Source organism: Meriones unguiculatus, chromosome 16, assembly GCF_030254825.1.
Source record: "Meriones unguiculatus strain TT.TT164.6M chromosome 16, Bangor_MerUng_6.1, whole genome shotgun sequence".
Taxonomy (NCBI): domain Eukaryota; kingdom Metazoa; phylum Chordata; class Mammalia; order Rodentia; family Muridae; genus Meriones; species Meriones unguiculatus.
In genome coordinates, this window is record NC_083363.1 from 23,660,553 (window position 1) to 23,683,285 (window position 22,733).

Here is a 22,733-nt window from a genome sequence, read left to right on the forward strand (position 1 = left end):
TGTGGATGACTTTGAACTTCTGATCTTCCAGGCCCCACTTTCTAAATGCTGGGGTTATATGTGTGCACCACAGCTCCTCATTTATGCTCTGTAGGGGATCAGGGAGGTTCTCCTACATTCTGGGCAAACATGCTCCAACTGAACTATTTCACCTCTGCAGCCCCTCACCACCTACTCTTTTGTGCAGCTGATTGGGGGCCTGGTCCTGTCGGTGGGGATCTATGCAGAGGTCGAGCGGCAGAAATACAAAACCCTGGAGAGCGCCTTCCTGGCCCCAGCCATCATCCTCATCCTCCTGGGGGTGGTCATGTTCATCGTCTCCTTCATCGGGGTGCTGGCTTCCCTCCGGGACAACCTGTGCCTCCTCCAGTCGGTAAGTGGTTCCTCCTAACTCTTGTATGTAGGGAGTAGTTCTTGTTGTCTCTAAGAAAGTTGAAGAGCCTGTCCCTCTGCCCTGGCCAGCTCAATTCCTCTGTCTTTCACACAGTCCAGCTACGCCAGAACATTTCCTGAATCAGTCATTGGAGCATAGTGGTCCAGGTCCGCCCCAGCTACTTCACATCAGCATGTACATCTGACTTGAATACTGCTGTTGCAGAGAGAATGTGACCTCTGTACTCTCGGTTGTCATAGGAGAAATGACAGTCAACTGAAAGCCAGCAAAGCCAGGGCTTGTGGGGGTGGGGTGTGATGAATCATTGGCTTACACAGCTAGCAAACCCACGTTGGCCAGGGATCCTTACGACTGTGCAGAGCTGAGAAGTCTGTTTTGCCACCTCCTGCTACCATCATCTTCAGGCTCTGAGTCTTTATTACTGTTGGGCCTGGGCCATCTTTCTTGGGCATTCTGGAGTACCTGGCTCAGATTACATGGCCATCAGGGGGATGGTTGTAGGTAGTTCAATCCCTGTCTAGAGCTGAGGGATGACACCCCCATGCTGGGAACACCAGGTGTGAAGGCCCACCTCTTCTGATGCATGTGTGTTCTCACCTCATTGCTCCCACCATCCCTTTGATGGGATAGCTTTATAGTCACACAAGCAGGGTCTTGATACTGCCCAAGGCTGAAGTTGCTGGAATCAATTTGGTCAGTGCCCATTCTCAGATAAGGAGACAGAGTGAGCATCCTCCAAACTTCAGGTACACCTCCTATACTTGGTTCACTAGGAAGCCACTTCTGAGCTGTTTGGGGGCTGGTTCTCAAGGACAGAAGGTGCTGTCCAGGCCTGCTCCCTCTGGCTGTGTTAGAGGGAGGAAGACCACTCTTGAATTGGGGGGAGAGCCCCTGGGACAAACATGAGGAGTATCAGCCTGGGCAGTTCAGCCACTCTCTAGAGTCAAGCCTTCTTGAGCACAGTCCTGTGTTCTTTAGGAGGGGCAGCAAGGCCCAGTCAGAAAGGTTTCTACCTTATTATGGTCTATGTCAGCACAGGTGAGGAGTCCTTGAGCCTTTCCCCAGTGCCCGGATGAATCTCTGCATCTTGTTTTACAGTTTATGTATATCCTGGGGATCTGCCTTATCATGGAACTTATCGGTGGTATAGTGGCGTTGATCTTCCGGAACCAGGTAGGCCTCTGGGTTCTTCGTCGGCCATGTGTGTGCTGAGCGCCCACTGTGCATGCTCTGGGCTGTACCCAGGGTGCTGCCATGGGCAGGGTAGACAGATGGTTCCCCCAGAGTAGCACAGAAGATGAAGTTGGGTGAGCTGAGATGGGCCAGGCATGCAGCTTTGCATCATGGAAAGGGGCTGGAAGGGCAGAGGCAGGAGGAACCACTGGGCACACTGGCAGAACAGTGTAGATGGAGTCTACTTGGCTGGCAGGGTAAGGTATGGAGAGAAGGGTGGAGGGCAAGATTGGCTGGCTGGCTTGGGGAGTACGCAGGTCCTCAGACGGCATGGGTTAGGTGCCCCGGGTGAGTTTGAAAGGCAGTGAGTTGTTAGAGAGCTGTATGCAGGGAAGGACTTAACCTGACTCACATCTATCTCACATCTATCTCACTCCAGCTGCCAAGTGGAGAACAGGCAGTAGGAAGTAAGGGCGACATGGGAGGCTAGCAGGGAGGCTGTGACAGTCATCCAGAGAAGAAGGGATTCTGGCTCCGATGGAAGCGAAGGCAAATGCCCCCAGGTCACAGGTGGTGGGATTTGAAGTTTGTTTTGGATCTGCATACAGGATTTGGGGGAGGAACAGGTTGAGTGAGTGATACCTGATGCCCAAGACCGGTCTACAGAATGAGGACCCCACAGACTCACACAAGTCTCACAGTTCCAGGTCCCCAGTGCCTTCACTGCAGTCTGCACTCGGGGGCCTCATGCTAGCTATGGGGCCTCGGTCAGGTCAGGTGGCTTCTGTGGTCCTCAATACACCGAGTTTAGGGTGAAGGTGGAATGACAGGGTGAATGTGATGAACAGGGCAGGGTTCAGGCATGTACTAGACCAGTGGTTCTCAACCTTCCTCATGCTGCGGCCCTTCAGTACAGTTCCTCATGATGTGGTGACCCTCAGCCATAAAAGTACTTCCATTGCTACTTCACAAACTCAATTTTGCTACTGTTAGGAATTGTAATGAAAATATTATTGGAGATAGAGGTTTGTCAAAGGTGTTGCAACCCATAGGTTGAGAACCATTGTTGTAGACCTGCCTGGGCATCATTTGTGGAGGGTCCTGTTAGTGATGGGGTAGTGCTGTCTTTGGGATGCTGGGATGGAAGCCAGGGCCTTTCTTGCACATGCTCTACCACTGAGCTCCACACTGAGCTCTGCCTCTTCTCCTATTGTCTTCTTCCTTCTTGGGTAGTGTTTTGGGTAGGGCTTGAGCAAGGCCTGTTTGCAGAAGTCTAGGACTCCTGTCCCCTTCCCTGACCCCACCCCACCCTCCTAGTCCCAGACAGCTTGATCCCTGATTAGGAGTAGTGTTAAGACTATGCCTCAGGTGGACACAGAGGCAGGCAGATCTCTGATTTTGAGGTCAGTATAGTCTACGTAGTCAGTTCCAGGACAGCCAAGGTTACACAGAGAAACCTTGTCTCTAAACAACAAGACTGTGACTCAGGGTTGCAGCTGAATCATGTAATTTGTCAGAAGTTGATCCCAAGTTATCAGTTGCTACCCCAAACCCTCAAAGAACGCCACATCTGATCCCTAATATATCCTACATCAGCATGATGGTTTTCCGACCCAGGAAGAAACATGAACAGTGAGACCCAATCCTAAGCAAGTGTAGCCTACCTAGGTCTGCTTCCTAACAGGTGAATTTCAAGGGTTTCCAGGGAGAGGGCCAGTTCCCACTGTATTGATAGAGAGTCAGCAATGCCCAAAGGGTTTAAAGAACCCTGCCCTGAACAGCAAGACTCTCTGACTCTCTCTCTCTCTCTCTCTCTCTCTCTCTCTCTCTCTCTCTCTCTCTCTCTCTCTCTGTGTGTGTGTGTGTGTGTGGTTTGTTTTCTGAGACAGGTCACTATAGTCTGGTGTCCTCAAACTAGCTATGTGGCAGGGATGAACTTGAGCCTCCTGCCTGTATCTTCCTAGTGCTGGAATTACTGATGTGTGCCACCACACCCCAGGGGCCCTTAGTTGTTTTCTGTTTTGTTTTTCCTCCTTCCTGCTTTTCAGAACAACAACTCTGAGCTGGCAGGAATGGGGTGCTGATTCGCTTCCCAGCAGTCTTGAGTGGAGAGAGGGGTTTATTGTAGTGATAGAGCACGAGTCTTTTGTGTATGATCAGCAGGGCTCTCAGTTGGCCAGTGGCCTTGTGAGGGTCTGGGTTAGCACTTTCCTGGCTGAGCCCCAGGGCCAGCCCATGGTCAGCACCATTCATGGCTTTAATAAGCCTACCAAGTGAGCTAGTCCTGGTTCCAGCACGCCTCTCCAAGGCTGTCAGATTTGTCATTTCCCAGTGCTCCGTAGGTCAGCTGGGGCCATGACATCACTTCCTTCTTTTAAATGAGGGAGCTGAGCTGAGTGAAGGCCACTGCCTTGGCAGGCTCTCGGGACCTTCAGTCCTCACAGCGCAGGAAGTCAGGGCCTGGGTCAGGAATGACTTTCCAGTTATCCCCACACCCTATGGGCACTATGGCCTATGGAATGTGTACTCCATATTGTGTGAAGGAGTTCAGGGCTATCCCTCAATTATGTAGTAAGTCTGAGGCTACTTCAGCTCTTTGAAACCCAGTCTCAAGACTAAACAAAACATGCCAACCAAGTGTGGTTTAATCCCACCACTCAGGAAGCCGAGGTAGGTGGATCTCTGTGAATTTGGGGCCAACCTTGGCTACATCGTGAATTCCAGAATATCCAGGACTATGTAGAGAGACCATGTCTCAAACAAAACAAAACAAATAACAAGAACCACACACACATACACACAAAAATAACAACCAAAAACAACAACCACAACAAAAAATACCATGCCAAAGCCATTGTAAAAAAATACAGAATAGGTGCTTGGGAGAAAGTGGCCGTAGCTCCCAGCATCTCTCCCAGTACTTCACCCTCTAGGACCCTCCCCGTGCTCAGCTCTCCAATGTTCCATCGAGTCATTGTGGAAACACTGTGTGGGCCTGACTGCTCATAAGCTGGTGGCGAAGCCTGTTTGAAGATGTTTCAGCATCCTCTTCTTGTGGGCTTGCCACAGGACCCTCTGGAATGACTTTACCAGATGAGGATGGCCCAGAGCTGATCTTTGTAGCCTCCCAAAGTGGGCAAGATGGCCACTCGGTGACCCTCTGTGAGGAGTAGAGCCTGTAGGGTGTTGTTGTTGTTTTGGCTTTCCTTGGGGAATAGAGTCATAAACAAGGAACTAAGAACAAAAGAAAGCAAACATACGAAATAGTGGCATATGCCTGTAATCCTAGGACTGGGGTGGCTGAGGCAGGAGCATTGCTGAGGGTCTGAGGCCAGCCTGAGACCTGAGATATATAGTGAGTACCTTAGCCAGAGGTGTACAGAAAGACCCTGTCTAAAAAAAAAAATCACAATATATTCATCATAATATTTAAAATTCTTAGAACATAGCAGGCATGGTGGTGCACACCTATAATCCCAGAACTTGGGAGGACTGCAACTTTGAGACCTATGTAGGTTACATAGTAAATATTTTAAATAATTTAAAGAAAGACCTGAAGCTGGGCGTGTGTTGCACACCTTTAATTCCAGTACTTGGGAGGCAGAAGCAAGCAGATCTTTGAGTTCAAGACCAGCTTTGGCTACAGAGCAAGTTCCAGGACAGCCAGGACTATACAGAGAAATCCTGTCATGGAAAACCAAAAAAAATAAATTAATAAAAATCTGGAGAAATTTCTGGAAGCTGACGAGTAGGATGGTTTGGTTTGTTTTCTCCTTTATATTTTTCTTTAGACCCCAAATCTTTCTTTCTTTCTTTCTTTCTTTCTTTCTTTCTTTCTTTCTTTCTTTCTTTCTTTCTTTCTTTCTCTCTCTCTCTCTCTCTCTCTCTCTCTCTCTTTCTCTCTTTCTTTCTTTCTCTCTTTCTTTCTTTCCCTTTTTATGGTGTTGGCAGGGAAGACCACACGAAGTAACTAAACCAGCAACAACAACAAAAACAAATCACCATGCATTCTGTTCTGGCTCTAATGCAATGTGATTTTGTAAGACAGGAGCCAAGCCAGTGCTGAGCATGGGGGAAGGAGAAGCTCCCAGGTGGGGGAGGGGTCAGCGAAGAGATGGGGAAAATGGAAAACGAGAGTGCCCAAGTGAACAGCTTCTTCAGGAGCAGGCAGGTTTCCTCAGCCATTGTAGGACAAGTTCAGTGTCCAGCACCATGGGCTGCCTGTTAATTTTGAGAGTCAGCTTTGTGGAAACAACTGAGGCCAGGCTTTCAGGGAGCAGCTGGTCATGGCCAAGGCCACTCAGTGAGAGGTCGCTGCTTGGATGTGAGAAGAAATTGTCTCCCTGAGCCAGGTGAGGCAGCTGTCCTCAGAAGGACCCAGCAATCAGGGCACAGTCTATGCATATGTGTGGTGGGTACTACAGAAAAATGCTCAGTTCCTTGACTCTGGGCACAAGCATGGGACTTGGTGACCCTACAACTCCAGCTGTTTCTCCATACTTAATGTTGTCCTCGCTTGCTCTAGGTTTCATCATGAGGGCATCAGGGGTCTTGGAGGTGGCAAAACTGAGCAGAAACACTGGAGGGTCTTGGGCTATAGCTGGTAGGTCTGTACCGCTCTCCCAGGCCTCTGCCAACTATCTCAGCAGAACAAAGCAACTGCAGGGTGCTTTCTATCTTTATCAGAGGATGTGTTGGTCATTCCTGATGCCAGGCCAGAGACTAGCAGACAGCACCATCTTGGCCCGGCAGAGCATTACTAGCCAGTACTTGGGATGTCTTGAAATTAGGGACAGGAGAAAGCTGGTGGTTCCACAGTCCCCTTGGGTAAGCGCCTGAACATATATATACATCTGCCCAGCAGCCTGAGGTCTCAGGAGCTGTCCAGGGAAGTGACAGAAACTTTGGGCAGCCTCCAGGGCCCCAGTGGGGTAGATCCTGGAGCGGCCAGCCTGTGGGGAGCTCTCAGACTCCTTCACACTTGTCCCTGCACAGAAGCTGCACCACATGGCCCACTCACTGGAAACAGCCCAAGACTTGCCTGGGGTGAGGCAGAGGCACCTGAAGCTACAAATCCAGATCCAAAGGAAAAGTCTGCAAAGGACAGGTCTACACGGCTTAACACACTTGGAAAGTCATGTGGCCTTTGAGGTTTGCTTGTTCTGGGTCAGGTGCCCCTCTGTGGCCTGTTAGCAGCTTGCTGGCTGAAGTTGCTTCTCTTGGTTGAGAGCTGGCTGTGGTGACAGTGGTGTGGTTTGCCTTGGGGAGCAGCTGCAGAAGTTAGAGTTCCTCTTCTGTGCCCTGTCCCCACCAGGGCATGGCCTCCGACTCACTCCAACTCCCTTGAGTCGTGAATGATGAGTGTTGTGAACACTTGCAAGCCCTTGCTCGGGAAGCCACACCACTGAGTACATCACGGGAACTTGTTATTCTCCCACCCCTTTTCAATGGCCACCACCCTGGGCCACCTCCGTGTCCTGCTCGTGTTCCCAGGAAACACACCACACACACAATTCCAGGAGCAGTGCAGGTCTGCAACAGCCAGAGCTACTCCAAGAACCATCTTATGTGAGCTGGTGGGGCCCAGTACCATCTGCTCATGTCTGGTCAGGGAGGCTCCCTGCAGGGCCTTCCTCCCCAGCACAGCTAACGCAGCTCACTAGATGGAAATGGAGTCCTCATATGGATCTATGGGTCTGCCTGGTCTGTTGGTCTGTCTTGGTAGGGCCAGCACATACCTTACTAGCTAGACTCAGCAAGAGGGGAAGGGAGGGTAAAAAGAGAGAGTGTGTGTGTTGTAATAAATTAAAAAAAAATGAATGTTTTGGGTGATACAATGTTATTTATTATTAGCCTAAGATTATCAAGGCGGTATTATCTAACCCGCTATCACAAATAACAAGACACAGACACCTGTTAGACTTTATAATTGCTTTATTTACCTTGGGCCAGGCAGGTATTTCACCCACACTGGCTCGGTAACTTCACCATCCATTTCCCAGCCCCCATCCAATGCCATCCACCTTAATCCTCCTCATCTGGTCTACCTTCCATCCCTAATCATACTTGCTTGAATTATTCATCTGGGCCTTTTCATGCCATTATTGGAGTCCTTCCTCTCTGCCCACACGGTTATTTTCTCCACACTAACGCATTGTGGCATCCTCCTTCCTCTCCTCTTCACGTCTGTCTGTCTCCCATGATTCTCATGAACGCGGGAACGTTAGCCACCCCTACCCCATCTGCCCTGCCCCAGCATAGGCTGTTTAATCAACCAATCAGATTATGACTTAGGCAGGTTTACACAACAAGGATAGGTTGATTCAGATCTTGAGGGCTAGCATCAGACCAACCTAGAACAAGAGATGGATAGAGAGAGAGAAAGAGAGAGGGGAGACCCCACTAGCCCACTAGCCTACCCTGGCTACCCTGCCTCCTGCCCTCATCCACCCCTGTGGGAAGGGACTCCATGGAGATCGAAGAATGGCTGAGGTAGGAAGGAAAGCCCATGGTGAGCCAGGTCTACATACCCGGTGCCTGGAGAGTAGAATGAAGCTGCTCACATCACATTTCCACCCTCCTGGCCGAGGCAAGTCCCTCAGCCTGGTGTCACTCACTAACCAATGAGGCCCCACAGTGCATCATTCAAGGCTGTGAGCTCATTCCCTTGGCCCTCTTCCTTGAGTGGCAGACAACCTCGCCCCGGTGTCCTGTTTCTTATTCATCTGCACTCCACCCCAGCCATCTGGCCTGTCAACACATCCCCCAGAGAAACAGGCAGGCAAGGTTGATGGGGAGGCCAGGCGGAGCTGGCTGGCTCTGCCTGTGCAGTACGGCTGACCGGTCCACTCAACCCCTGCTCTAGGGTTCAGTCCCAGACCCATGGCTGTAGCTTTGCCTTCCTGTTGGAGTCCATATTGCTGCTGGTCATCATGGGATGGGGGCTCTAGAATCAGGTTCTGTCCTCAACTCGCTCTGAGGAGTATGGGTCTGAGGAGAGGCAGCCACACCTGAGTCTAGGCTTCGTAGCTCCTAGTGCAGAACGTGTCAGGCTGTCAGGCTGGCATCTTGGTCAGCTCGGGGACCTCAGACAGGCATATTGGTCTCAGGGCTGCAGGTGTCTCGGGTCAGCTCCAGAATGCTTGCAGTAGGATCTGCTGCTCTACAGGAGGTCCCCTGGGCAAGGAGTGGCCCTTAGCATCCCTGGGCGTGCAGGCTTTTTCTGTGACAGTATGAAGTGACACTGTGAGGAATCTGTTTCCCACACGTAGGGAGGTCTGTGTTACCAGGGCATACCATGTGGCCGGCATCCAGGAGCACTTTCAGGGGTTCAAACTCCTGAACTCCCAGAAGGCTGATTTATTTCCCTTCCTATTTTGTGGATGAGAGAAGGGAAATTAGATTAAAAGAAGTGCCTGGAGTCTGGTGAGACTTGATGGCCCCTCTTAGCTTAGTCTCTGATACTTTGATCTGGAAGCTCCCCAGGGTTGGTTCACCAATGGGAAAGTGAGCCCTAACAGGGCCCGGAAGTTGCCCCCTGCCATCCCAGTGTACCTCATGGCACCTCCCCCAGGAATTGTCTGGCTCCTCTGTCCTGATTCAGAGCCAAGAATGTCCCTTTGTCCTCATTCTCTGTTGGTACTCTGCCTCTGCTCTGAAAGCTTCAATTGTCACAACAGGCCTGTGGCTGGGCTGCCCACTCTCCCACCCCAGCCATGCCTGCTGTGGGGCCTTTGTATTCTAGGGATCTCAGCACAACAGCCGCCTGTTGCTTCCGAGAGCCCAGCATGACTGGGGAGAGGGCGGCATTCCAGCGCTCTTCCGGGTGGAGCACCAAGTGATGAAAAGAGGATCATGGATGGTGTCAGGGGACCTAGGGTCCAATCTTGGTCAGCCTGTTCCATGACCCAGTGCAAAATCTGTCCTCTATTTTTGCCTTCTCTTAGCTCCATGGTCCTCTTCCCCTGGGGTCTGTTTCCTTCTTTATAAAGCAAGAGGTTGGGTGATGAGAGTGGAGAAGGGGATGGAGGACCAAAGGAAGATTCCAGCGCAGGCTGTTGCTGGGCAAGGGAGAGAGTAGGTGCCAGAAACAGCATGCCCCTTCACAGCTGGAGCCTGGAAATCAGCCTCTCAGGATCTGGGCCTTGGAAGCCTGAAAGGTGTCTGTGAGCTGGGCAGTCTCAGGTGTTCAGGGTCGGGAGTAGAGGGGACCTTCTGCTTGGGTAGGTGGAAACAGTTGGGCTCACCTCTGTGCTAACCTGGACTTGTAGAATAATCCAGGGCTAGCTCCTGCCTTGTGCTCCTTTTCCTTGGTAATTTCTCCTTCCGTCTAGACCATTGACTTTCTGAATGACAACATTCGGAGAGGAATTGAGAACTACTATGATGACCTGGACTTCAAGAACATCATGGACTTTGTTCAAAAGAAGGTGACCGGGCAGGGGGGAATGAGGGGCAGAGGGCTACCTCCAGGACCCTTGCCCTGGATTCAAGGGAGCGGGGTGAAGGGCCAGGTGACCTGTCTATTCCCAGTGCAGGTGGCTGGACTGTGGCTGGCCCTTCAAACATGGGGAAACAACTCACAACAAGGCCAGATGTCACTCTGGCCACCTTACAGGGCCCCAGGACTCACCCCCTGGAATCTGCTTTTTTGGGGGACTGGCTGACCTTGCTCTGGTGTCCAGCCTCCTGGACCTAGTTTTTCTAGTGTAGAGCGCTCACTCACTTTAGTAAAGTTGGAGAGAAAAAACTCTCTCCTAATCTCAGCTTCCCCCCACATTGGGCACAGGACAAAATCCCTCCCTTCTCTCTGATGCATTTTTGAATGCGATGCTAATTGTGCGTCCCTTGGGACACTGCCCCTCTCCACAAGGCCCAGCCCAGCATGTGGGTGCCACAGTTACAGCTGCAGCAGAGCCCCCCTCCCCTGGGGCTTGCCTGCCTCCCACTTAGTCTAGAAACTCTGGTTTCTTGTCCGCACTGTGGGGCTGATTCTGGTCTCTCCCCTTGCTGTGGTTGAGACTCCCTTGGCTTCTTTCCAACGTGATTAAAGCAGAGCCAGTGTGGTAGGGTCACCTCATTCACTGGATAACAATAATGATGGTGGAGGTCCCCCAGAGGCCCCGAGCCTGGCTGTTGGGTGTGCCTGGTCCCCTACGAAAGCCTTCAGTGGAGGGCAGCCTTACCACAGTCCAGGTCTTTGGCTCTGTGCTTCTCTGTAAGAGAACAGGTGCAGCAACTGGGTAATTCTTTTCTGCCAGCAATGTGCCTGCCAGCCCAGGCTGGGAGAGCCGAGTCATACTCGGGGTAGATGCTTTTGTTGGAACCAGCCCTTCGCTGGCTCTGGGATTTAATTTCTCCTCGGGTGTGGCAGGGGGCGAGGGAACTAATGTTCACCGGGCCTTGTGCAGGAGGCTTTGAGCAGAGCCTCTTTTACAGTTGCAGCTCGGCCACTCGAAGTTGGCATTGCTCTTTCTAGCATCCGGGGCCCAGAGAGGTTGATTGCCTTGCCTCTGGGCACACAGCTGGAGTGGTGATGTGAGGATTTGTACGGTATCCGTCTGGCAGCAGAACAAACACCCCTTGTCCAACGCTGCAGTTAGATAGCATTTGTGGATCACAGGCCTCGTGGCCGGCAGGGCACAGTGCAGATTTGGGGAGGGTGTCCAGATTGTGTGGACTGGTTCCTCCCACTGCACGAGCCTTTAGCTTGCACATGGTCCCAGCCCCTTGTTTACTCTGGATGATGGGTCTTTGCACATATAGCTGCTGTTCCCTGGACCTCATCTCCCTTTGCTCACTGGCCTTTCTGCCTGCTGTTGACCCACAGCCACGTTTGTGCACAGGGCCTGTGCACATACATGTTGACTGCCTTTTCCTTGTTCATGTTTCAGATAAAATGTTCTCTCCTTCAAACAGCCCCTCCTGTCCTCCCAACATAAAGCTATTCCACCTCCCTACTTTCCTATGCCCGGGTGTACCATTCCTCTCCCTCAGGTGGTTTTTTTTTTTTTTTGTGGGGGAGGGGAGGTAGAAGTCTTTTACTGTAGCCCAGGCTGTACTAGAATTCGCTATGTAGTCCAGCTTGGTTTCAAATGTGTAGTATTCCTCCTCTCAGGACTCAGGCAGGCCTGCATGGCTGGCTGCGGTTCTTGTCACCTAGCCAGTACTCTGTTTCCCCAAGTGATTTCACTTTGTCTGTACAGAGCCCAGGAGGAGGCCATCCCAGCTAGTCTCTTTGCAGAACTAGTCTCTGCTCCACCCCCCACCCCCAGGAGCTGGCCTTGGTGTAGAGAGTAGAGGTGGGAGGGGGAAGTCAGGGGAAGGGGCTATGGCAGGTATTCAGGTCTCCAAGGTCAGGATGAAGCAGGGCTTTCACAGGAGCTGGCCCCTAAGGCTGTCTTCTCCAGACAGACCCCTGCCTCAGGGGCTTGAAGACGGAAGGGAAGATGCCGACCAGTCTAGAGGTGGGCTTTCCTTCCAGTGTCTAGTTACCATTTGGTGTCCAATTGAAGTAGTCCAGCCTTACTGTGTAAGCCTCTCCAGGTGGGGAGCTCACGCCCTTCTGGACGGCCAGGTCACTCTTGACAGCTCCGACCTAACAGCATGGCTTCATGAGGCCCTGGTAGTCCCACCCCACCATGGCACTTCCCCCACCCCGGCACCCTGGTACTCCCATCCCCCCACCCCCACATCCCTCATCAGCATCTCCTCCTAGCTGGTGCTTCCTGCCTTCTGACCCGGCCCTGGCAATGACTGCAGATCTTTCTCTGTGCTTTGCTCCTCAGTTCAAGTGCTGTGGCGGGGAGGACTACAGAGACTGGAGCAAAAACCAGTACCACGACTGCAGCGCCCCTGGGCCGCTGGCCTGCGGGGTGCCCTACACCTGCTGTATAAGGAACACGGTAACTGCATGGGTGCTGGGTGTGGGCCACCAGCCGGCCATCAGGGAGCCGGCAGTGGGAGTGGGGCCAGCGCCCAGGCTTTCCTCAGCCCAAGGGCTCTGGCGAGGGGAGCTTCGTGGACAGCTTCCTCTGTGACTGTGTCAGTGAGCATCTCTTGGACATGTGGCTCTTTGGTCATAGTTGCTCGGCCCTTACAACAGCCTTGGGGAGGCCAGGGGCGCCCTGGCTTTACCCGCTTTAGAAGACGTGCCCAAGGTTGGCAGGGCTATGTCAGGCAACAGAGGGCCAGAGTGCTCAGAAGGGGCAGCCAGTTCCCCCCCCCCCCCGTCAGCTGTAGGCAGAGTACAGTGCAGGTGTGGCGAGCTCTGGCAGCAAGGCTGTGGCCAGAAAGGATGTGGTGATGTAACTTGCCCCAGCAGGAGCTTCTCAGCTGTCATTTCCCCAGGCACGTGGGATGCTGAGCTGTGCGTTCACTGCTTGTCACTCCTGAGGTGTTACAAGTACGTCAGGAACTGTCCAGTGTCTGGACCGGAGCATGGAAGAAAAGCCTGGCAATTGCTCCCCCCACCCATACACATATAACTCGTGGAAAGTCTCTTGTTGATGGTTTCAACAGCTGTGCCTACCACCCCAGCCCGTAACCATGGAAACAGAGTGGCTGTGGGTGGGGCCTCACCCAGAGTCTGGAACAGTGCCAAGTAAACTTGCCCTGTGAAATCTGAGGCTACTCTGCTGCTGACCTGCCTCATCACTGGCGCCAGCGGCCCTCCGGCCCAGCACAGGCCTCACGTACATGTACAGGGACCCGCACTGGGTCCAGGCTGGACCTGGGGTTCCTCCTCTTCCCTGTGGCTGAAGGTGCAACCAAGCAGGGCACAGACAGTGAAGGGAAGTGTCATGGGGCCTACTTGGGAAGGAATTAGATGAGGGCTACAGCCCAGCCATGGGGTCCCCAGGTGTAAGCCAGTCAGCAGCACGGAGGCCTGGAGAGTGGCCCTTTTTTCAGACGGGAACTTCTGCGGCTCCTTGGTGGCAAGGCCGGCTTTGAAGGGGCGGGGAAGCGTGGCCAATGACCCAGCCTTGCCCTCAGGTAAACCACAGCTGGCAGGGGCCCAGTTGTGGTTTGAGCAGTTCCTTTCTGAGAGCCACTAAAATGGGAACAGCTTGGCTCCGCTTCCAGCTGGGAGGGGGCCTGCCCGTGGTTCTCCAGCGGGCATTTGTTGGAGGTGGAGCCTCCTGCTGTGGAGCCGGCCGGAGGAGGCGAGGCGGGAAATCTCAGTTCCCCCCCTACCAGACTGTGTGCTTGCGCTTCGGCTCTTGCATCTGTAAAAATGGATTCCAGCCTGCAGAATCACGGCTGCTGTTTCTGTTTCAGACAGATGTTGTCAACACCATGTGCGGCTACAAAACAATCGACAAGGAGGTAACAGCTGGGAACCCTTTGTCCCCCCAATCGGTGCTCCTCGAATCCCACTGCCTGGCTGGTGGACGGTTTCTAGTGGAGGGCTCATAGATGCTCAGATTTCCCAACTCTCCCTGGGAGAGTCACAGAAGGGCCCAGGGAGCCACCTGAGGCCATCTGCCCAGGTTGCTGAGCAGCTTCTCCCAGCAGGCTTATCTGAGGTATCATGCCTTTCCAGGGCCCCTCACGTGCTGCCTCCCAGCCCTGCAGTCTGTTGACAGCTCACAGTAGTGTTACCTGCCTGGGACCCAGGAGCCCCTGGGGAAGAGAAAGTTCTTCTTGGGTGTCCTCCTGCATCAACTTTCTGAACAGTCCTCAGGATGCTGAGGTGGTGCTGGGGTGGTGGGTTTCTTTATGTAGCCCCACTGGCCTGGAATTTGCAATATAGATTAGGCTGGCCTCAAACTCACAGAGATTCTCCTGCCTCTGCCTCCTGAGAGAGTGCCAGGACTAAGGGTGTGAACCACCATGCCCAGTCCCTTTTATTCCTTTCTTTACTAACTCACTGGGCGCAATTAGTTCTGCATATATGCATGAAGGTGGGGCATCCACCAGAACGTGAGCAGCCTGCCATCACCCACACCCTCAAATGATGTTTTTAATAATTTTGTGCATAAAACAAAGTTTCATGGTGAGGGATTTTCCATTTGTGGAAAAATATAACAGTGGATTCTAGAAGCTTCACTGCACATTAAAGCCATGTAGTTTAAACACACACACACACACACACACACACACACACACACACACACAGACACACACACACGCACACACACATATCTGGAGCTGGCTCTTGGCTCAGGTGTGCAGCGCTGGGTGACGCCTGGGAGGCATATGGGCATGCATACTCTGCCATCCCTCCGTTCCCAGCAGTTCTCCACCACAATGTCCCCAGTGCTGTCTCAGGAGCAGTACAGGAGACCCCGAGGCCACCTTCTCATGCTGACACCCTCTTTCCGCACAGCGCCTGAGTGCACAGAACATCATTCATGTTCGGGGCTGCACCAACGCCGTGTTGATATGGTTCATGGACAACTACACCATCATGGCGGGTCTCTTACTGGGCATCCTGCTTCCTCAGGTGGGTAGTCAGTGGGTGCCGGTGAAGCAGGCTGAGTGGTGAAGGCCCAGAGGCCCCAGGAGGGCTGCGGTCTGGAAGGAGAGGCTCTCAATGGCTCCCTCTGCTTTGGCTCTGCCTTCAGTCAGAGGTTGGAGTGGTGGAAACTGAGGCTTCAAAGGGTGAAGCGACTTTCCCAAGGTATGGCATTGCTGGGATGGAGACAGAAGGCCCAGAGCAGAGGGGCTGTGCTAGGGTACGTGTGCAGGAAGTCTCCGTGTTCCTGGGAAGGGAAGAGGAGGTCCAGCCTGGGGCTGCCTGGACAGTGGGTGCTGGCATGCCTCGATTTCTTCTAGCCATCCAGTGAAGGGAAATGCCAGGGTGGGATGCCCGTGTGCCAACAGGCTCTTACCAGCCCTCTCTCTGTCCTCAGTTTCTCGGTGTGCTGCTGACACTCCTGTACATCACCCGTGTGGAGGATATTATCTTGGAGCACTCGGTCACTGATGGATTGCTGGGGCCTGGTGCCAAGTCCAGCATGGACCCAGCAGGCACTGGGTGCTGTCTGTGCTATCCCAGTTAGACCCTGGCCTGGCACAGCAGCCCCAGCAGGACTGAACTGCACAGCGCCTCCCAGTCTACACCAGCTGGACAGGACCAGCTGCAGCAACTCTGCCCGATCGTGGCACCGACCAAAGCCCAGGGTGTAGGTGCCTGTGTGCAGTGTCTGATGGCCACTCCTCCCAGGGGAAAGCTGAGAGCTCCGAGGGTCCCCCCGGGGCTGGGGGAACAGGGATGGCCCAGGGAAAGAAGCTCAGGGCTTACTATGGGCTCTTTATTTCTGGCAGTGCCTTGGCCGGTGGTCATTATGCCCCTTCAAGGGCAGTTTTGCAGTGATTTTTAAGGAGAGAAGAGAGTGAGTCTGTTCCACGGGCAGGAGGTGCTGGGTGTGGCCCTGGCAACACTTCTCCAGATGCAAGATTGGACCATGTCTCAAATTCCCAGGTGCCTTGAGTCCTCGGTCAGGCTCCTGCTTTGCCCACCCGTTTTCTACGTGGTTTTTATAACATTCATGTTTTGTATACAATTAACAAGAGTTTATGGCTACTCAAAATAGCCACCCGACCCTTCCGTTCATCCCTCCAAGTCAGTTCATTAATCAGAAAATAAAGATGTGATTTTGGGGGTGGTCTTTCATTTGTGTTATTTAGAAGTCTTGTTGGTGCAGGGATTGAAGGAAGGCTGCCCTGGAGTGAAGACTGGTATAGCTTGGGACACTGAGGCCAGGGAGGCAGAATGGACAGTGCTCGTATTTCACACACCAGGGGAAGCTGAGGCTGAATAGTAAGGTATAAGGAAGGCTCCACAAGTCTACCCACATCAGACTTGTGGTATAGGAATCCGCAGATTGTATTCAGGGACCCATGCTAACTAAACAAAGCTTGGTGCTGACCGCCCCCTGCTGGACATGGCAGGCTTTGCAGGAACAGTGGACCCAAATGTGTATGTCACCCCCTCTGGGACCTCGGTTTTCTCCAATAGAAATAAAACAAGAATCTCAAACCCAGCTAAACCTGGGGTATAAAATTCCCCTCACTCTGGGAAACTTGGGTGTGGCATGAGGAAGGGCAGGGGTGGGGCTTTAAAAAGAACACCATGACAATGAATACGTCACAGAGGCCAGCTGAGGCCGGGCCTGAACATTTAGCATAAATGGTAACTCTTTCAACGCTTATGGCTGTTCATAGTCATTCCTGCTTAGTTTTGCTGATAGGGAAACAGAGGCACGGCTGGGTAACTTGCTGAGACACGGGTCTGCTTGTGTAGAACCTCTATTTGAATTGTGCCTGGATAGACTTTCCTAAGTGTGCAAAAGCAGGCATGGCCAGGGCGGCTGCTGCACCCATGCTCCCTATGGCTGCTTCTGCCTCTCTCCCTCTGATGGGAGAGATGCAGACTCACATATTTCAGGCCAGCCTCAGACCCTCCTGCTTCAACCTCACGAATGCTGGGATTACAGGCGTGCACCACCACACCCCGTTTATGGGGCGGGAGACCTTTTATATCACTGGCCCCATTGAGTCCCTCTGACTTGGGCACAGGGCTGGGTGGTGAGCCTTCTGGCTCTGGCTGTTCTCAGAATTCTATGCCCAGAGGAAAGGGGTGATACCCATGGCCCGGCAACATGGCTGGGACACTCAGGGGACTTGAACTACTCTGAGCCTGCGTATAAAGGCCTGCTGCTCCATGGCCTGGAGCCTGGTGACTCTTTGCCATTCCCCTTTTCCACCACTGGGGCTGGAGGTTGGTGCCAACCAGGCGGGAGTTCCCACGTGCTCTCTGACCTCCAAACCTGACTCTTGCCTCTCAAGCGAAAACACAGAGAGAGAGCCTTGTCAGCCAGTCTCAGGCCTCCCCTGCTATGGCACCTTTCTGTGACCCAATGCCAAGGACATCATCTTGCCTCCTCGTCCCTCAAGGATAAAGAATAACCCTCAAGACGAGTCCCTTCCCCACTCACGTGGGCTTCAGTTTTGAAGATTTTTGTTGCAAGAAAAATTCGTTCAGGAATGCTGAATTCATGTGAAAGTTCAAAAAATATTCAGGAAACTTCCTTTTGAAGTATATACAACACAAGAAAATAATAGTTTGTCAGGCATGGGGGATGCATGCCTGTAATCCTGCACTCAGGAGGCTGAGGAAGGAGGATTGTGAGGTCAAAACAAAACACCTATGTAGTATTGTCCTGTGTCCCCATTACCCCTTTGCCTTCCTGACTGTGGACCAAAATAAACCCTTTCACAAGTTGCTTCTGTCATTTACTTTGTCATAGCAATGAGAAAAGTAACTAAGACAGGACTCTAGAGATGCAAACACACAGACAAGGAAAGTATGAATGCAATTTAAGATGATAAGCATTTTCATTTCTGAAGAACTTCCTACTAGCCATCTGTAATCCTTTCATCCTACCTCTCCCTGGCACTGCCTGCTTCCTCCTGAGGCTACCCCCATCTGTTTTCTGTCTCTGTGTTATCAGTTTGTCTTTCCTAAAGCTTTTATAAGACTGGACTCACTCTATGCACTCTCTGTGGGCCCTGGCTACTTTCATTTAACATAATTATTTTTGAAAGTCATTCATTGTTGGGGTAACATTTTTGTTCACCATGCGAAGGTTGTCTTTGTACCATTCGGATGTTGATTTCTGTACCGGCAAAGAGCTGAGTACTGTTCTGACTTCGGTATTGTTATTTCTATGGATCATCACCTGCCTCGATATTTTCTAAACATTCTCCTCTAATCACCTTCTGATTGGTTTAGTATAGATCTGATGGCCAACAACTGAGACAGGAGAGGAAAGGTGGGACTTCTGGGCAGACATAGGGAGTATGGGAAAAGTCAGGCATTGAAAGATTCGCAGTGTGAGACAGAGATGGAAGGAACAGGTGCCAGGACTGAGTGAGAGGTAACGGGCCATGTGGAAGATATGGACTAGAATAGTCAGGTTAATTTAAGTTAGATGAGCTAGCTGGGAGGTAGCCTGAGTTAGGCCTCCACTATAATAAAAATAAATAAGCCTCTGTGTCATTATTTGGAGCTGCCCAGTATAAGTTAGTCCCATGATAATTCATTTCTGTGGCTGAGTTGTATTCCATTGTATGGACACGTCACAGCTGATTTATGCATTTACTAATGGACATTTTCACTTTTTTTTTTTAAGAGAGTCTTATTGTGTTGCCCTGGGACTCACTGTGTAGACCAGGCTGGCCTCAAACTCACAGATACGCACCTGAGATTAAAGGTGTGTGCTACTATGTTCAGCAACAACTTTATCTTTTTGTTATTATTATTATTTATTTTTATTTTTTATTATTAGTTACATTTTATTAACTCTGTATCCCGCTGCCTCATTCCCTCCCAATCCCTCCCCAACTTTATCTTGTTTATTGCACAGCTATGAACGTTTGCACATCTTCGCAAAAACATGTGCCTGGGCTGGCAAGGATAACGGCACTTGCTATCAAGCTTGATGCCCTGAGCTCAACTGCCTGAATCCACTTAAACTGAAGGAGCCGGCCAGTTCTCTGACTCATTCCACTGCACAAATGTTCACACGTATACATGGGTACATGCATGCACACACACACACATGCACACAGTTAAAACTACTTCAACTGGACTTTTTTGTTTTCATATTACTGAGTTTGGAGAACTCTATATTTTCTAGATGTAAGTCCTTTGTGGTATATGTATGAGTTGCAAATGTTTCTCCCAGTCTTGGTGGTTTAGAGCACCGGCTGCTCTTGCGGAGGAATCAAGCTCTGTTTCCTGTAACCACACAGGGGCTCATAGCTGTCTGTAAGCCCAGTTTCAGGGGATCCAACGTTCCTCTGTCCTCCACGGACATCTGCACATATGTGGCGCACACACAGATTAGCAGGCACATACACAGAAACAAAAACAAGTCACCCCACATGGCACATGCCTGCTGCCCAGGCTAGAGCCTGAGATGGGGCGTGCTGAAGCCTAGGACCAGCCTGGGTAATATGGAGGCCCTGCCCCTTAAGAGATAAAAGAGTACCCTTGGGACTGTCCTCCCAGCCAAGCAACCCTGATCTAGGGAAAGTTCTGCTGTGCCCTTTTTCAAAACAATCCAGTTGTGTCCTCTAGTGGAGCGCTGGGGGAAGGTCAGGAGAATTTCACCTGAGTAACCAGCCACTCCCTACCACCTGCTGTATGCAGCTCTGTCTTAATTGCAAGTGGCCTCAGGGTGGTTGGGGATTGGAGCTCCATCTGAGCAGCTATGAGTAAGTAATCATCCGTTCTGGATGAGGCTTTTCCAGGTGCAGCCTTTTGGGAGGAGGAGCACCCACACTCCTGTAAGTAAGCTTTTCCCTGTGCTCTAGAAGGAAGCCCACTGGTTCTCCACGGTGAACTTTGGTTTGTCCGTGCAACCTTAGGAGGAAGGGTGGGTGTTACCCGTGTCTCCCTCTGGGGAAAAATTATAGAGACAGCCTCTGTGCTGCCAGGCAGTGAGCTCTCCTGTGTTTTAAGCTGCTCGTGTATCAGTACCCGCCATCATGCCTGCATCACCCACAGCTGCATGGATGGGCCTCCAGTCCCCAGCCCTTAGGGGGAGCCAGAGCTGCAGTCTTGAGCGTCTAGGAAAGCAGAAAGCAAACAGCAGGAATGGAAGCACCTAGCCATTAGGTGGCACTGTCCCCCCATGCCTCAAAGCCCAGTGCTCCGCAACTGTGTGAGTGTTGGGTGAGGGTGGAGGGGTTGATGGGGGGGGGGAGGGTTGGCGGGGGGAGGGGCTCCACTGCTCACCCAAAAGGACAGATCACAGGTGAAGAAGGCTAAAAACACCACAGCCACGGGAGTGTCATGGATTCTCAATAAATAAATGTTGAAACCTAATGTGTTGGCCAAGGCCTATAATCCTGGCACTTGGAGGACCAGGAATCCAAGGCCAGCCTCAGCTATACATAGAGTTTGAAGCAAGCCTGGGCTAAATGAGATCCTGTTTCAAAACAAATTGTTGAGTGAATGGGTGCACAGACTAGGGAAGGGAGGCAGCAGTCACTAAGGTATTGTGGTCGGTTATGGTTATGTCGCAATGTGTCAGCCAGGACCTAGGGGCTTAGAGAGACCAAGCGACTCACTAAAGTCGCATAATCAGAAGACAGAAGCAGGACTTGAAGACCCCTGCCTGAGCCTCGCTGACACAGAAGGACTAGGGCCACCTATTGGACTCACGCTCCCTCCACACCCCACCCTAGCACTTGGTGAATAACTCCGTCAGTGCAGCCCTTGCCTCCATCATTATGTAGCCACTAGGGGGGACTTGGGCAGCCATGAGAGCCTTGTAGAACCACACTAAGGAGAGGGGCAGAACTTCCATGCCAGAATGATCCCATGGGCATATTTACTCACCTACTGACAGGAGGGTGGCCATCTTTACCTTGCCAGGATGACTGGAGACGAGGCATGGAAGGAGGGTGCTCAGTACCTGCCCTCCCCACACTGTTACCCATGGCAGGGTGCAACACACACACACACACACACACATGCATGTTAACAAAGTAGCCATTAGGCTTGCATTGCTACTGCATTGCTTGCCAGGCCCAGAATTCCCCACCCACGGCAAGATTTTGATCTGCTATGTGTGTGCACGCTCTGTTGTCTCCACAGAGCTTACATTGTTCTAGGAACATGGTGTACAGACACTAAATAGCCTCTGACTGAAGGATGATGGGCAGTGTTTGGAGCACACAGGGATGCCCCTGGGGTTTCTGGGATATAGTGAGCTAGCCACATCCCACTTCTGATCAGCAGAGGACCAGGCAGCTGCGAGCTTTGCCAAATCTTTGTTTCCCTCTGAGCCTCTTTCTCCTCTCCCAAGGAAGCAACTGTGGTGTCTGGATGTGACAGCTCAAGGAGTCACTGCCACATATGAAGATGCCTTTACATGCCACTTGCCACCCTGCTGGTGGATGCGCTGTCTTTCCACTCAGGGCTCCTGTGGCCACCTGTCCATCTGCCAAATAGACATTCTTGGCCTCAACATATAGAGGAAACCAGAGACATCACATGACTAGAAAAAGCCTGACCAGCACCCTCTGAGGACACTAAGGCTGTGCTGGAGGCGCAGCGTGGAAGGCAGAGACTGGAGCATCATTAACCAGGGCTGGGGTGTTGCCCATCGGCCTCAGGTGACCTCTGGGTGCTGATAGGGCACTGGCTATGGATGCTCCTGAGCCAGGCATCTGGGGCCTTTCAGAGTCGCTTGGACTCTGCTGACAGCCAGAGTGGATCTTAGAAACCAACTCTGACTGGAAGAGAGAGAAGAGGATGGGGGAGGAGGAGAGGGCTACAGGAGCAGAAGGCAGATCAGGTCTGCCTATTTCCTGGAGGATTTGAACGGACTCCCACGCTAAAGAAGAAACAACAGGTACTTCCAGGGCTGAGTTCCAGGGGCTCCAGAATCCTCCACTTCAGATGGCATCTTGTCACTAGTGCGGCTCTAGAGCGTCACAAGGTACTCAGTAGATACCTGACAGGTGACTATATGACATTGATTTCACTGGCCGATTTAGAGTATTTTGAACTTCAGGCTGTCATGATTTGAATATGAGATATTTCTCAAACACTCATGTTAAAGATATTTCTCAAACACTCATGTTCCTGGCTAGTGGTACTATTTTGGAAAGTGCTGGAAGCTTTAGGAGACAAGGTCTAACTGGAGAATTGTCCTGGAGGTCCTCCCATGTCCTGGCATGGTGCTCTCCCTCTGCCCTCTGCTTCCAGGCTGCTATGAAGTGAGCATTGTCTTTTGCTGCATCCCCACCAGGATGTCCTGTCCAAGTGGATGGGGCCAAGCAATGGTGGTCCGAGCCCTCCGAAACGGTGAGCAAAAATAAGTCTTTCCTCAATTAAGCTTTTTTTTTTTTCTCATGCATTTGACTTTTTAAATTTAAATTTATCTTTAACATTTTATTTACCTTCCATCCTGTCATATATTTGTTACGGTGACAAAACTTCACCTGAAACAGGCTCCCTCTAAGGGACAAAAGAATACTGCTTCTGGTAAATGAGGGCAATCCATGGGTTGGGGCGCTGGCTCTGCGACACACTTGCCGGGCAGGTGAGCTCTGGATCCGCCAAACACACCCAAAAGCTGGGTGGATGTGGCAGCCAGCCCTTAACCCCAGGATGTGGGGTCCAGAGATGAGGTATCCCCAG

General features: G+C 51.8%; 1 protein-coding gene across 4 annotated transcripts in view; it reads left to right on the forward strand.

Annotated features, from left to right (window-relative positions):
* The window catches only part of Tspan15 (tetraspanin 15), a 36,737-nt gene extending 20,555 nt beyond the window's left edge, over positions 1-16,182 (forward strand). Inside the window, exons 2-9 of one of the 4 annotated variants that reach the window (XM_060369469.1) lie at positions 161-373; positions 1,493-1,567; positions 9,901-9,996; positions 12,355-12,471; positions 13,847-13,894; positions 14,112-14,261; positions 14,898-15,014; positions 15,424-16,182. In XM_060369469.1, coding sequence (XP_060225452.1) covers positions 161-373; positions 1,493-1,567; positions 9,901-9,996; positions 12,355-12,471; positions 13,847-13,894; positions 14,112-14,261; positions 14,898-15,014; positions 15,424-15,573 — 966 coding nt within the window. In that variant the 3' untranslated portion in view covers positions 15,574-16,182. The remainder of the gene's footprint in view (positions 1-160; positions 374-1,492; positions 1,568-9,900; positions 9,997-12,354; positions 12,472-13,846; positions 13,895-14,111; positions 14,262-14,897; positions 15,015-15,423) is intronic. The other 3 variants (XM_060369470.1, XM_060369471.1, XM_021662733.2) reach the window with 3 other exon arrangements.
* The last annotated feature ends 6,551 nt before the right edge of the window (positions 16,183-22,733 follow it).